This window comes from Quercus lobata, chromosome 4 (assembly GCF_001633185.2).
Source record: "Quercus lobata isolate SW786 chromosome 4, ValleyOak3.0 Primary Assembly, whole genome shotgun sequence".
Taxonomy (NCBI): Eukaryota; Viridiplantae; Streptophyta; class Magnoliopsida; order Fagales; family Fagaceae; genus Quercus; species Quercus lobata.
The window spans coordinates 91,596,941-91,612,792 of NC_044907.1; the positions used below are offsets into that span (position 1 = coordinate 91,596,941).

General features: G+C 35.4%; 1 protein-coding gene across 1 annotated transcript; it reads right to left on the bottom strand.

Annotated features, from left to right (window-relative positions):
• Positions 1 to 795: 795 nt before the first annotated feature.
• Positions 796 to 13,453, bottom strand: LOC115987202 (2-dehydro-3-deoxyphosphooctonate aldolase-like). The gene is made up of 15 exons (XM_031110706.1): positions 12,850 to 13,453; positions 12,689 to 12,749; positions 12,461 to 12,558; positions 11,496 to 11,592; positions 10,452 to 10,517; positions 10,009 to 10,068; positions 9,810 to 9,884; positions 9,614 to 9,698; positions 9,202 to 9,260; positions 7,744 to 7,788; positions 7,045 to 7,143; positions 6,660 to 6,707; positions 6,485 to 6,532; positions 1,400 to 1,477; positions 796 to 1,192 (listed from the first exon to the last, which is right to left on the bottom strand). Exons 2-14 carry the CDS (start codon positions 12,722 to 12,724, stop codon positions 1,421 to 1,423), a joined length of 873 nt encoding a protein of 290 aa, XP_030966566.1. The 5' UTR covers positions 12,725 to 12,749; positions 12,850 to 13,453; the 3' UTR covers positions 796 to 1,192; positions 1,400 to 1,420.
• Positions 13,454 to 15,852: the final 2,399 nt, after the last annotated feature.

The window sequence follows — 15,852 nt, forward strand, 5'->3', positions numbered from 1 at the left end:
GACACGAATAAATAAAAATTAATTAAATCCCTCATTTTTTTAACTATTGATTTATTTATATATATATTTTTTTAAATGATAGTTTAGTAAACTTGTATGTGACGTAGTTTTGTCATTTAACTTTCTAATAATCACATGCAAAGCATGTGATTGCTAAACTTAACATCTAGATGGATTATGATTTGCAAATTGTTAGGGTTGTTCAATTTAGGTGATTATTATAGGTTTTTATAAGTGCGAAGTGTTTTGTAAGTACCCAATAATTTTGGGTAGATCTAAGCAATTAAACAACCCCAAAAGGGGGGGAAATTAGGCTATGTTTTTAACTGTTTTGAATTTTTTGTTTTTAAGAAAGAAAGAAAAAATAAATAAATAAAAAACCAATTTTCTTGTGTTTTAAAAGTGGGAAACGCATTTGATTAGTTCAAAAGAAAAAAAAAAAAAATTCCAAGAATAAAGCAGAAATTTTGTTTGGTAACTATTTTTGAGAAAGTTCAATTTTTTTTTTGTTGTTCAAGTATTCACAACATTTTGTCTAGTCACTCCTAATGTTAATCTTCTCTAATACATCTAGAGGAATTTTAAACTCAAATGCTTTAAAAATAGCATTCACAACCTAGAGGAATTTAAAATTCAAATGCTTTGTATATGGCAATCAACTGTATAGCATGAAACTTATAAATGAAAATTTCAATCTACCGTAAGAAAAATTGGCATTTAAATATTATAAGAGACAATCAATATCTAAGGTTTATAACAAGGCATCAATGATGCCTATAATTTGCAGAGCCAACATCAAACAAATCGATGATGCCTATTATTAGCCAACATTAATTCTGCATTTTGATAAATCTACTGCAAAGTACATATTGTAGATAATTGTGAGCATAATCAAATTTTGTATAATCAAAATTTGTATTTCATATCAAGAAGATTTTTCTTAGAAGGGACGACAAGCATAATTTAATTACTTCTCATATTGACTTTGGAAGTAAAAACCAAAACCAAAAGCAACAAGAAGCAAGCTTTAGTCCCAAAATTTTGGGGTTAGTTATGGATTCTCAACATACTAATTAGGGTCGGCCACATATATAGAGATGATTTCTCACAAGAAGCGGCCAAGAAACTCCATACTCCATATTTTCTAGTTCATGCTTGTTCTGGTTCTAAATTCCAAATCTAGAAGAGAGATCTGACAAATTGGAATGACTAAATCAAATTCAAATTACAACAGAATGGTTTTTATGAAGGTCTGTAAAGTATAAACATTTCTGTTTTGTAGTATCTTAAAGGTAAAGACATTATCCCAAACAAAGACATTTTCAGTCGATTACAGAAACCAAGCAACCTTATAAAAAAAAAAAAGAAAAAAAAGAAAGAAAAAGACCTGCTTGCTTACCCTTGAGAGAAGCCAATCTTCCTAATCACAGAATGGCGTGAGATCAATGTTCAAATGTTGCTTCCCCTTGCTTACTCTCTATGAGATATCAACATAGAACATCCAAGTCAATATAGAGTTTTGGCCTTTCAATCTAGTAAATAATTTTAATACACAATAAGTCAACCAAATTCTTGTTAATTTCATTTGGGATGTGAAGAATTCAATAAGATTGTATAAACCATCAATGTTACAAGAGACATCGGTTGGATCCTTTTCAATATTTGAGCTTGTACACTTCCTTGGTGCAATACAATGAAAAGCATTTAAATTTTCTATAAAAATTTTCATGTTGAAGACAGAAAATCAAACAAAAGTTTACATCCATTTTGAAGATCACTGGAAACATTCAAGTCACAAAACAAAACGCAGACAGCCACCAACTTAGACACACCCACCAACTCACACACACACAAATAACAAACATAAATGAAGACTATGCTTATGTAGCAACAATGCTGAGACAATTGAAGACCAACAAAACAAAATAATGAGGCCATTAATTTATAAGCTGGACCATGTATGGAAGTTATAAAAGAAAATTTTAAAATAACAAATAAGATTAATTTGACTCTTCTGGAAGTGATTGCTGGGCCACAAACTATCTGATGCTCAAGTGAAGAGTCCAGCAGAGAGAAGAAAGCATATATGGATTAATAAAGAACCATGGAAGATTCAATCACAACTTGTACAAATTGAGAACCTTAGGTATCAACCTACACAACACAACAATAATTGAAATTTTCAGTTGAAAGCTATTTATGTTTCCCCCTTTCCTTTCCAATGCTAACTTTGTTTCAAGGTGGTCAAAGGCAAAAGGCGACCTTAAGGAGCCAAGGCCTGATGCTGATATCGAGTGAGGTGTGAGGTGACAAAAAGGCGCTAGCCTGATTAAAGTGAGACACCTAACTCTAAATATAGTTATTATACATATAGAACTTAAAACATATGAACCTCATGTATTGAAATATTATAATCAAATTATTTTTGAAATAGACAAAAGACAAAAGGAATTTCTTTGATTTCAAAACAGGCTTAACATGGTTTAGGCTCTATTAGTTATTCTAACAATAGGTTTTACAACAAGCCTCTATGTATTAATTAATCTAGCAATAGGTTTTACAAAAAGTTTCTGCAAATTAATTAACCCTACAATCAGTCTTGAAACAAGATTAAATAAATAATCTAATTATAGGTTTTACAACAAGCTTCTATATATGTAATAATAAATTTTTTTATAAAACATTTCAGGTTCTCACCTTAGTGCCTTTCTCATGGCTTAAGGCAGTAGCCTTGCTCGCCTAGGCTCTAAAGGCAAGCACCCTTGCCTTTGAGCCTTAGAGACAACTTAGTTTAGAGCCTTTTTGGAGGTATGGAACTGTCCGGGGAGCAGGGCCAGCCTGTATTCTTTGGTGCATTTGGAGAGAAAGAAATCAACAGATATTTGAGGGGAAGGACATGTCTATACCGAATCTCAAGTTTCGTTTCTTGAAAACTCTCTTTGAATGGGCGAGACACTCTTCAACCATCTCAATCTTTTCTCTGATGAAGTTTTTAGACTCTTTGCACTTGTATTCCTAGTGGTTTGGATCAGCCTTTGATGTCTAGGATAGATATGGCCATGGTTTCTCATGATTGGGAGGATCACTATCCGGATGTGATTTAGCGGGTTTTACCTCGTCCTATTTGAGACCACTTCCCCATATTAGTGGAGGCAGGAGGGATATTGAGGGGAAAGAGTCATTTTAGGTTTGAGAACATGTGGTTAAAGACGGGTGGATTCACAGATAGGGTTCATTTTAGGTGGAATCGATATTCCTTGTCAGGTACCCCCTAGTTTTGTGCTTGCCAAGAAGCTGAAGGCTCTGAAAGAAGATATTATTCAGTGAAACCGCAGTGAGTTTGGAAATGTAGGTCATCAAAAGAAAGAATTGTTGGAGGCCTTGAAATTATTGGATGTTAAGGAAGGGGAGTATGGCCTTTCTGAAGTGGAGATGGGTGAGAGGGCTGTGGTGAGATCTCAAATACAGAACCTTCTCTCTTTGGAAGAAATCTCGTGGAGATAGAAATCGAGGATGCTATACATTAAGGAATGAGACAACAATACTAAATCCTTCCACAAGGTGGCTAATTCTCAAAGAAGGTATAATCATATTAGTATGTTGGAGGTGGATGGGGTTATGTATGAGGAAGAATCAGAAATGGCGGACCAAGTTGTACAATTTTATAAAAACTTGTACAAGGAGACAGCGGAGTGGAGGCCTTTTGTGTAAGGTTTGGAGTTTAATCAAATAGAGGATATAGAGAGGGATTAGCTTGAACAGAGGTTTGAAAAGGAGGAGATTCTTCAAATTGTCAAAGAGTTGGAAGGGGATAAAGCTCCAGGTCCAGATGGTTTCACAATGGCCTTCTATCACCATTGTTGGGGAGTTGTGGAAAGAGAAGGCTTAGCTATATTTGAAGAGTTTTATCAACACAGTAAGGCGAATCCGTACATGTATATCTATAGTCCAATTCTCTGTCTTGTTGAATGGGTCTCCAGCTGACTTTTTATCTACAGTCCAATTCTCTGTCTTGTTGAATGGGTCTCCAGCTGACTTTTTTGGGAGTTTGAGGGGGTTGAGACAAGGAGACCCGCTATCTCCTATGTTGTTCCTGGTTATGATGGAGGTCTTCAGTAAGATGATGAAAAGAGTTGAAGGGGTTGGTTTACTTTGAGGTTTTAAGGCTGATGGCAGTCGGGGTGGGGAGGTATGTGTCTCGCATCTATTGTTTGCGAATGATACGATTCTATTTTGCAATGCAAATGAGGAGCAGATTCTACATGTTCGGATGCTTCTTCTTTGTTTCCAGGCTGTGACAAGTTTAAAGGTTAATAACTTGAAGAGCAAGCCGGTTCCCATTGGGGAGGTTCCTAATGTCCATGTCTGGGCAGAGATTTTGGGTTGTTGGATTGGTTCTTTACTTATGACTTATCTTGGTATGCCATTGGGGGCGTTCCACAAGTCCTCCACTATTTGGAATCCTATCTTGGAGAAAATTGAGCAGAAGCTGGCTGGGTCAAAGAAGACGTATTTGTCAAAAGATGGAAGATTGACGTTGCTGAAGAGTACATTATCTAGTCTTCCTACTTACTTTTTTTCTCTTTTTACTATCCCTACGCAAGTGGCCAATAAAATTGAGAGGTTGCAAAGGGATTTCTTGTGGAGGGATTCCAAGACCCATTTGGTGGGATGGGACAAGGTGTGTGCATCTCTAGAAAATGGTGAGCTAGGAGTAAGGAAATAAACTACTCTTAATAAAGCCTTACGAGGGGAATGGCTATGGCGGTTTGGAGTTGAGGAGACAAGGCTTTGGAGAAGGGTAGTAGCTCTAAAATATGGGGAAGAATGGGGGTGATGGACCTCCAAGCTAGATAGAGGGGTACATGGATGTGGTTTGTGGAGAAATATCCGAATGGGTTGGGAGGTTTTTAGCAAAAATATTCGATTTGAGGTAGGGGTGGGGGATAGAGTGAAGTTTTGGACAGATCAATGGTGTGGGAAGTCTCCACTTCAATTAACCTTTCCAGGTGTGTATGGGATTGCTTCCAACAAAGAGGCATCAGTGGCTTCTTCTCTTGAACAGTTGGGTACAGAGGAACGAAAAAGCTGGGATGTTTGTTTCATTCGAAGACCAAATGATTGGGAAATGGGTGGTGTGAATGAATTTATCCATACTTTGGGTTCTAATTTACCTCATACTGAGAATGGAGATCGTATGCGATGGAAGTTGACGAAGAATGGGTATTTTGACATCCAATCATTTTATAATAAGTTAAGAAACCCCTTGCCCATTATCTTTCCTTGGAAAGGTGTTTGGAAATTTAAGGCCCTCGGTGAGTTTCTTTCTTTGTATGGACTGCTATATGGGATAAGATCCTTACAGGTGACAATTTGAGGGATAGAGGGATGGATTTTGTTGACTGGTGCATTATGTGTTGTTGTAATGGGGAGACGGTAGATCATTTGCTACTTCATTGTGGTAAGGCTTACCTATTGTGGAGTTTGGCTTTTAGATCTTTTGGGATTTCATGTGTCTTGCCAAGATCGGTTGCAGATACTCTCTTTGGTTGGTGGAATAGGCCTGGAAAGCATTCTTCTAGCATTTGGAATTTAGCTCCGTTGTGCTTAATGTGGTGTCTATGGAGGGAACGAAATTGGAGGACGTTTGAGGACATGGAAAGTTCTGGCGACCAACTATTGGCTTCTTTTAGTGGCTCACTTTTTGATTAGTCTAGGGCTTGGGGACCCACCACTAGTAATTCTCTCCCTATGTTCCTTAGCTCTCTTTTTTGTAATTAGCAGCTTTTCTTTTTTCTTTCTTCTCTTCTTTCTCTGTAATTTTTCTCAACCTTATGATTTTCTGCATAAGGTAGTGTTCTTGAATATACATCCTTATTACTTATCAAAAAAAAAATCTTTTAGCTTTCTTTTCTTTCTTTTCTTTCTTTCTATTTTTCAAATCTTTGTATACATCATGTATATGCTATTCATTTTTAATAAATTACAATCACTTATCAAAAAAAAAAAAAATTTAGAGCCTTAGAGATGCCTTAGTGGCACCTCATCTTGCCTGAGAGCACGGCTCGCATTTGACTACCATGCTTTATTTTGCATTCAATTTACTGTCCTGTACCAGCCAACATTAGTTCATATTGAAGTAGATATCAGAAAGGGAATAGGTTGAGAGGAATGGCTAAAATAAGAAGGAAGAAAGAAAAAAGAAGCTGAGTGTACAATTTATTGCACTATCAGGCTAAAATGACAACAACAACCAAAAAAAAAAAAAAAGCGACAATAAATACTTGTAGTTCAACAACCACATGCCAGTATTTTGATAATGGGATCTACTTCACATGAATCAGACACGTCTGCCATGTTGTAGATCCCATGAATCAGACATGTCTGCCATGTCCATGGTATTGCTCAAGAGATGTTTACTTCTATGACACAAGAATTAACAGATATGTGACCTCTCATATCAAGAAAGGGGAAACAAACTTACAGCAATTGCCACAAGCTCCTCCAGCAGTTCTTCCAAATTGCGCAGAGGCTATAGTTATAAATGAGCAGAAATGTTAAAGTTTCTCTATTACAAAGTAGCCTTAATAGGAATCAAACTCTAAGAAAATTGCCCAAAATTGCCCATGTATCTGGGAAAGCAAGATATAAAAACTCACCCATTGGGTGGGACCATCAACAGGTGCATTCAAAGGATCATCATGCACCTATGCACCCAAAAGAAGCTTTTAGAAACACACCATACGATCTAAGGAAAGATAATAACATAAAGGTTTTAAATATATAGACCTTGGAGCTCACAACATTATCGGATTACAATATTAAAAGCTAAAATGGATAAGATTCCCATTTGTACACTTGTAACTAATAATAAAAACCACCGAAAATTTTACAGATGACAAGTCCTATGTTCCATTGTACCTATGTAACTTATATTTATAATACTCATCTACTTTAATTTTCAGTAACCCCAAGCATGGTATAAGTATATTATTCCTAAAAAAGGCTGATACAAAAATGTTTGGATCCTGCAGATTACTGTACCTCCATGAAAATTCCATCAACTCCAACAGCAACTGCTGTCCTTGCAATGCATGGGATTAATTCACGAAGACCACCACTAGCAACACCTCCACCATCCAACTGAATGAAAAGGCAGAAGTTAAGCTCTTCACTAAGGTTAAAGGAATGATAAATTAAAATCTGCATGCTACAACAATTTGATAGTATTAAAACAAGTGGAAATCTCATGAAAGTAGAACAGGATAGAAACATGGCAACAAAAAAACATTATGGACAAGCACTCCAACTCAAGATTCTTTACAACAGGATACTCATTATCCAATACCACCTAATATATACTGCTAACAAATAATCGTTTTCATTTCAAAGGCAGGATGATATGAAGAGGAATGAATTTGACAAAGAAAAGACCCTAGAAACAAAGAGTGGAAGTGCAATAAACAAGATCAAGATAAAGATAAGCATAATGAACTGGTTCTTATTTTGTTATGTTGACAGTTGGAAGAAAACAATTTATGGATATTATGGGGGATTGTTGTTTGTAGCTGGTATTACTGATAATAGTTCAATTTTCATTGTTATCCTTTTGGCGCTCGTGAAGTAGCACTCCAAATAATGAAAATTTTATTTTCCCAAAACTATTTCATTTGTTTTTTACACAAACAAAAAACTGTAGAAAAACTTTCCAGATTTGAAACAAAAATTTTAAGACTATCGAACCTTTTTCCCAGCAGGCTGTTGTAACGCATGTGTGACATCAGCTACCTGCAGTGAAACATGAGAATCAGAAAATAGTATATAGATGAAGGCAGCATTAGCCTATATCACCTTGAGTATTGAGATTAAAAAGGATTAAGAAGTTACTAAGCATGCAATTGAAGCTTAATCAGAGGGAAAAAATGAAGAAAGAAAAAAAAAGTTCTTTGAAAAAATGTAGAGGTGGCAGTTAGAGGTCACTTTAAACCATTGCTTAAATGTCAACTTGTTAAATGCCTACCCTTGTGTCAAACCAGATTTTGTTTCTCATCACAAAACATATGCACTCACACATTCTATATTATCCACAGATTAACCTGTTTTGCCATAATTACCTCCGTATTCAGCTCATTTAGTCTGAATGCTACATGAAGAACATAAGCCAGATGAAGGAATAGGAAGACCTAGGATGAACAAGTTCAACATAATTTATTCTGCCTTTTCATAGGGACTGGACTTCAGAATTGATTGATTTCATTTAAAAGAGTTATTCAACAGATACTGGGTTGAATTAAGGTGTAGCTTTCAGTGTGTTTGGGTTAAAAGATTACCAGGAATGACTTAAATATCACAAAAAGAATAAATTTGTGCACATGTTGATTAAAACACCTTTGGTTGTTGAAAAATACCAAATTATATCCAAGAACAATGTAATGAATTGGTCTACTTGCGTGTGCTTTTGTGCTTGTTATCATGGGCCATACAAACCTTGAAGACCTCAGAAGACCATGATAATGAGATCAGAATCTAATGCTGTAAGACCTTGTAATTTCTACTTAACACTTCATCTAATTAATAATAACAAGCAATTATATAAATAAAGAATAGCTTGCTTACTTAGTTCTTGCATTAAAAATCTAATCAGAGATAAACATCAGATTTGGAGAAAAAGAGTTTAAAAGTTGAAAAAAGAAGAGCCCTTTCCTCGAAGTTCTTGAATGCCTGAAAGAAGAATATATCCAAGTTTTGGAGACCTATCTCATGTGCTTTTGGAAATAGTAGAAATGTGGCATTTTAAAATCTTTAAGAGCATATGCTAGTCAAAGATAGCACCCAGTGGTATTGTTTACAGTATGATTTCATGGTTTTCTTTGTTTAATGAGTTCCAAAAGGATTGTTTACCAATTTTTGTATTCATGAATGGACCAGCACATTTCATGAAATACCTAATTTTTTCTTTTCCTTTATGTTTTAAGCCTTTTGTTGTTTAGGGTTGTGCGCTGCTTAAGAATGCCACAACAGATTATTGTAACTTTGGGGGATGCTCTTGTTCCATAACATTTCCTGCTTTAATGAACTTATTCCCAAAAGAAAGTCACAATATATATTATCCTTTATTTAAAAAAAGAAGAAGAGATGATTACTTAAATTACATAACATCACAATAAGAGAAGCCTAAAGTAAAATGAACAGTAGACTTACAACAGGAGAATTGGCTTCTCTCATCCATTCGAAATTGCGTGGATCAACAATCAAATCATCTAGAAGCCAAAGCCCAAATACAGTGTCAATCGAACTAGAAAATATCAGCAATGCTACTATGTTTGTTATCCCAATACACTCAAATCAATGACTAAATAACGCAAAACTGGAGTCAATTCATGAAAATTTAAGGCAAGAAAGGGGGAGGGGACTTGTACAAAATGAGATTTTGCTTTTGAATTGAGCATCATAGGTAGTGGGACTGGCACAAAGGCATTACCAAATTCCAAAATGGATACATAGATGGCATTGTGGCTCAGCTATATCTTATACTAACTGAAAGGGGGCTTGTAAAGTTAAAGTCAAACAGAGATTATCAAAGAGAGACAAAAAATTGTGTTTTATAACTTACTATAGCCAAACATAGTGCCCCTCTCACAAACCATCACATTTGGATTTCCAGCCAATCTAATTTTCTCTGCAGAATTTACCATGACCTGCAAATGTGAACATTAATTACTTAGCAGAATTCCCATAACAATACATATCTAGCCTTCAGCTAAAATATGTCAACAGAGATTCTGACTTATTGGAAAAATATCACTCACAGAAGCAGCACAGAACTGGCCTTTCTTGATATTGACAATTTTCCCCGTCTTGGCTGCCGCAACTAGAAGATCTGTCTGTCAATGTAAGAGGTCACAAATGAACTAAAATGAGTGGCATGCCATATCATACAAGCTTAAGTCATCAAAATTCCTTATCATGGAAGGACAAGGTTCCAAATGAGAAAAATATTGACTTAACCTGACGACATAAAAATGCTGGAATCTGAATAATATCCGCTACTCTTCCAACTGCTTCACACTGGCAAAATAAGAGAAAAACAAATGTTGGAAATGATTCATCATATGTTGAACACCAATTCCAGACTTTCTTACCTTTTATATTAGCAGCAGCATTCATATATCAAAAACATTACAGATAACAAAACAAGAAGTACTAAAAATTAAAAAAGAACATTAAGCACATGAATCGGGCCAAATTGTAATTTAATATCTCATGTTATAAGAGTGCGTACAGAGGCAACAGGGCACCAGGCCACCAGCCACATGACAAGATCCATCTAGGAACAGGTAAACCAAGAACAGAAATGCCACAACAAAGAGTATTTCCTGACATATATCTATACACAAACACTTAAAAACAAGCACATGTACTTATCTTTTGAAAGATTAAACAGAAATTACCTGGATTGTTTCGTGCACATCAGTCACTATAGGGATGTCATACGCCAATTTAACCTTCTCAAGCATCTGCAATCAAAAAGGACATGCATATGCATCAGTAAACATTGCACATAGTCTATTAATGAGAGAGAACACTAAATAACTTCTTTTTATATAATTTTATTGACAAAAGGGAAAGCAATTGAACAAAGGATGTTTACACAAACTAACCCAAAGAATTACATGAACAGGAATCAACTTTGCATAAGGTATACAGATACATGTAATAAACAATTTACCATGATGCCAACAAATGCTCATCTGAGCTGAAATTGAAATCTTACCAAATAATACTATTATATCTAGTTTATTCCAAACTTTTTTATGAATTTTATACATACATATAATTATATGTATATCCACGTATATTTGAATATATCAAGTTACAACAACTGTGACCTTAAAGTATATGTTCAGCATCTTAATTGGATATCAATAATATCCGAACTATTTGAACATTAATGAGAAACTGCAAAACCTATAGCTGGCAATGCTGCATGTCTAAAATGATATAATTTTGATCCCATGCAAAATTTTATGACTTTGATGACTCTAATGTGATCTAAAGTTTTAAGTTACTGCAACATTCATGGGAAATACAAACCCAAAAAAAAAAAGGCATCCATGGATGACATGGTATAGGCTGCCACTTATAGTTTTCATTGCTATATGTAGATATAATTATTTTCTGGACTTCTTTTTTTTTTTTTTTTTGTCAACCCTAATTCAATACCATGAGAAATTTTGAACATTTACTTAAGGTCAAGCAAAATATCTTCCAACAACAGAACAAGCCTTTGCAAACTATATAAACATTATGGTACTTGATTAATGTTTATCTCTGGTTTGATTTAGACTTTAGTCTGTTCAAAGACACTTATTTTAACATTTACAAAACAAAAAATAAAGTTTGAACTTTACACTGAAAACTTTAGACATCTAGCATCACCAATATTCAAAATCTCAATTAAACAATGGATTAGACAAAATAACATGAGCTAGCACCTTTAAGCCTTCAACCATTCCAGGACCCCGAAATGATTTTGAAGATGTTCTGTTAGCTTTGTCAAAGCTTGACTTGAAAACCAATGGCAACCCAACTCTACAAGATTAGAAAGAACAATCACTAACATGGGAAAAATCTACAATAGAACATTTCTAAGTGCAAGAGATGAAGAATTGAAATCCTATTTCCCTTTTCTTCTGATGAACAAAATACAGGGGTCCATGACTCAGTCCTCTAGCTACAATAATCATAATGATGGAGACGATATAAAGCAAAACCCATCTTCTTCAACCTCCTCTTTTTTTCAATTCAAATGAAGAAACATAATTCTTAACCACATTTTGAACGAGAATATAAATAAACCCATATTCCTCAACCTCTTTATTATTTTCATATAAACAAAACAACCATCTTTCTTTCTTTCTTTCTTTTTTGTTCTTAATGCAAAATTTTGTAACCTCAATAAGAACTTCCAAATAAAAATCAATGTATAGCTGAGACCTCTATCTCAAACAGAACCTCCTTCCTTATACGAACAAGATGGATAGTAAGGTCTTATGTTCAAGGCCCACCGGGTGCATGAGTAACTTACCAATAAAAATATCTCACCCCTCACCTATAATCACCACCACTGCCTCATTGCTCGAATCCAACCCTTTGAAATAGAATCACACCTTCCCAATTCAATTTCCCCTTTTCATCTACTCTCTAACATCCATTAAATTTAGCAGAACCTTGAATTCTGCTAAATTCAGCAAAGAAGAAGCATTTAACCAAACCACACTTATCATCCGATTGTACAACCACAAACCCATTTGAGGTTATTGCCAGTACTGTATTTAATGTCATGAAAGGCATTGAAAAAACCCAATCCCAATTCAGCCTTGGCTGCCTCAGGTCATGTTTGATGTAAAAATTACAAAAGTATTACATAGATCCTAAGAGAGAGAGAGAGAGAACATACTTTGCTGCAATAGTCTTAATGTGCTTAGCCATTCGAAAAATATGCTCCTCGGATTCAATCACATTGGGACCAGCTAACAAGAAAAACGGGTCAGCTGCCTGTTGAGATTATTACACATTCACAAACAGACATTAGATCATATATTCATCCAAATCCCAAATGCATAACAGTCCATGAATGACACAAATAGTTAAAGAAAGAAGAAAACTTTTTGCAACAAATTCAAACCTTGAGCTGGTTAAAGAGCAGTGCTGATGATTCCATCTGGACCCAGATGACAATTTCAAATCTGCATGCAAGAATTTGGTTTCAAATTACATAATTTTGACACCCAACAAATAGAAAGAGGAAATGAATTAAGAAAAACCAAAAACAAAATTCCTACATACATTTTCTCAGCAACCAAACGAAAGATCTGACTGGAAAAATGCGTTGAGTGACTGAGTGGAAGTGTTTTATATTGCGAATGCTGTAAATGCTTTCAGAGTACCGACACAAAAACTGAAAAGACGATAAATCTTATACCCCCAAAGTTTGGGCTAATACCAACTAGATCCAAAATATTTCAAAATTGACCAATTTGGTCCCTAACACTGTCTGTTTATCACGTTACACATTTTCTCCAAATTTCTCTGACCTCTCTCTGTTCTCGAGTCTCTGCTCTCTCTCTCTCCAACCCAAACCACTCTCCTTTGACACACTCTTTAACTGTCAGTCTCTCCTCTCTCAGGCAGCGTGGTTGTGGGTCGCCGGTGGTGGAGTCTGGTTTGCTGTGGGTTTTCGGTGGTGGTGGATTTGCTTTGGGGGGTGATTGTGGGTTCTGATTAGTCGTGGGGTTTTTGGGTTGTGGCTGGTGGTGGTTTACGGTGCCTAAATTTCACAGGACGAGTTAGTTACAGCTGCCTCTGTTAAGAATTTTCAGCTTGTTCACCAAAATGTTTCGGTGGCAGAACAAGAAAAAGTAATACTACAATGAGTCATTATCAAGCTAGTCTTCCCATTGGATCAAAAAAAAAAAAAAAGCTAGTCTTCCCCTTTTTCTTTTTTTTCTTTCTCAAAAAAAAAATTTAGACTCCATTAATTGAGAATTATGATATACAGTGGAGAATAAAGAGAAGGACATTCTATTTACTAATAAGAGACTCTGTCATTCTCTTTTGCAACGCTAGCATACATTTGAGTAGCATGATTACATTGTAAAGAAAAAAAAAAAAAAATCTTCAAAATCCAAACAAATTAAAAAAAAAGTGAATCTTCACTTCAAAATCTCCGAATGCCCAAAAAACTAGAAAAAAGTGCCAAACGACACCTTCTTGATTTACAAGGACATCAAAATGATGAGTTTTTTTCTTTTTTTTTTTTCTTTTCTTTTTATGGTTTTTTTTTCCAACTTAGGAGCATTATTATGCTCGGCAAGGTTGCCCTGCTACCTCCGCCAATCCCATAGTTGATACAACACCTTGCTCATTCTCCACAGTTCTATGTTTCTTTTCTCCCTTAACATCCGTAGCCTCCTTATTCACGTTTTCTGCTTGCTTCCTTTTTTGCCTAGGTTCCACATCAACAATTGAAAAATTACTAAGAGTCTAAGGTCTTATGGTAAGCCTATTCCAACTCATAATTGTTTTTGAGCTTTCAATTGTAGACTTCTCCACGGACTCAACTACTTTTGGGCTATGCATTGCCACTTCTTTTGGGCCGGCTCCTACTAGTACCCTTGCTACCTTGCCCGTCACCACAGCCAACCTTAAAACGTATCTCTGATCCCTCAAAACCCACTTTGAGTCCCACTTCAAATGCTACCCCACTAGAATTAACATTATCCTTATCCACTTTTGTTTTCAAACTTTTCATTCATGGGATTATCTTCCTTGACTTCCACTTCTATCAAATCACATCCGTTATCATCTTGAAACCCTGTGGATCCGGATCCTCTCCATTTCTATTTGAAATGGACAGTGTCCATTTTATGGACAAGATTCGTTTAAGATAAATCTAAGGTCTGAAGCATGCCACGTCAATTAAAATCCAACTAACTTAACTCAGCAAGCTCAACCGGGGTTAGCTATAAAGTTTAACTCTTCTCTCTGCCTTTCAGCTACCCAAAAAAAAAAAAAAACTCTCTCTTTCTTCAGATCTTTCTCTACCCAAAATTCAAAAACTCTCTCACACCATTGCTCAATCTCCATGGCTACAGCTTGCAGTCACTGCGTCCCACACCTCCACTACTAGCGAAGTTCCGATACGTTCTTATCTCTCTCCTTCGGCTGCTGGAGGTGCTATCATTTGTGCCACCACCACTAGTGGCCGCCGGGTCCTCCTCTCTTTCTTTTTATTGTCGAATCTCTTTTATTTTTCTTTTTGTTTCTCTTTTTATTTGCCTTTTAGAAGTGACTGAATCCCTTAGAGTTTTGTTTAGTTACTGGGTTTCCTTTTGAGTATAAAGCTTGATGATCTGCTTTGGGTTTGAAAAATTGGGGCTTTTGGGTACAGTCGAATGTGTTTTGATTAAGTATCTACCTCTAGTTGTTGTGTGGTGTTGTCTTTGACATCAGTCCAAAAATTATGTTGCTTTGTCATGAACTCATGATGTATGCTAAAAATCATTATGAAATTTCTCTTCTTCTTTTTTTTCCTAATTTTTTTTAGGTATCTATTCCTTTTCTAAATTTGGATTGACTACACGATGGGTATTTTGCTAGTGGATAATATATTTTGAATCTTGTAGTTCATTTTAAAGATATAAACTGTGGCTCTTGATAGGTAATGAGGTATAGTGTTTGTGAGCTTAGAATAATGATTCTTGATTTGTTATGCACAATTGGTTTTCTAAGCTATATTGCTACTCACACTCTTATTTGCTATTTTTGGGCATGAGCTAATTTTTGGTCAGAGTTTATTTAACAGCTTATATGACATGACTGATGTTATGGCTGGATTGCTATGCTCTCACCATAATGTTGTTGCATTGATCCTGACAAGTATATTGACCTGCTATTTAGAAACTATTTAGGTTCATAGCTTGGACATTTGACAATTTATGCTTTATTTTGAACCATGCTAGGTCCAATTGCATATTATCTCCTAACTACCTATAGGCATTAGGAATCTACTTGAGGCTACACACACACACACACACACACACATTTTACTTCCTCTTTCTTGTGGAAAATATTTGCATTTTTGGTTTCTTGAATTGTTACCAATCATGCCTAACAAGTTTAGCCCAAATTTTTAAGTTTATATGTTAAGGCCTTCCAAAATATTCTGGTGATGCTATTTTGGTTCAAAAGAATGTTTGAAATTTTGGTGATGCTATTTTTCTTTTAATAAAAAATTGTCAAATATTTCTAGTTGAACTTTAATTCTTCTGGGGTGTTTCTATGTTATAT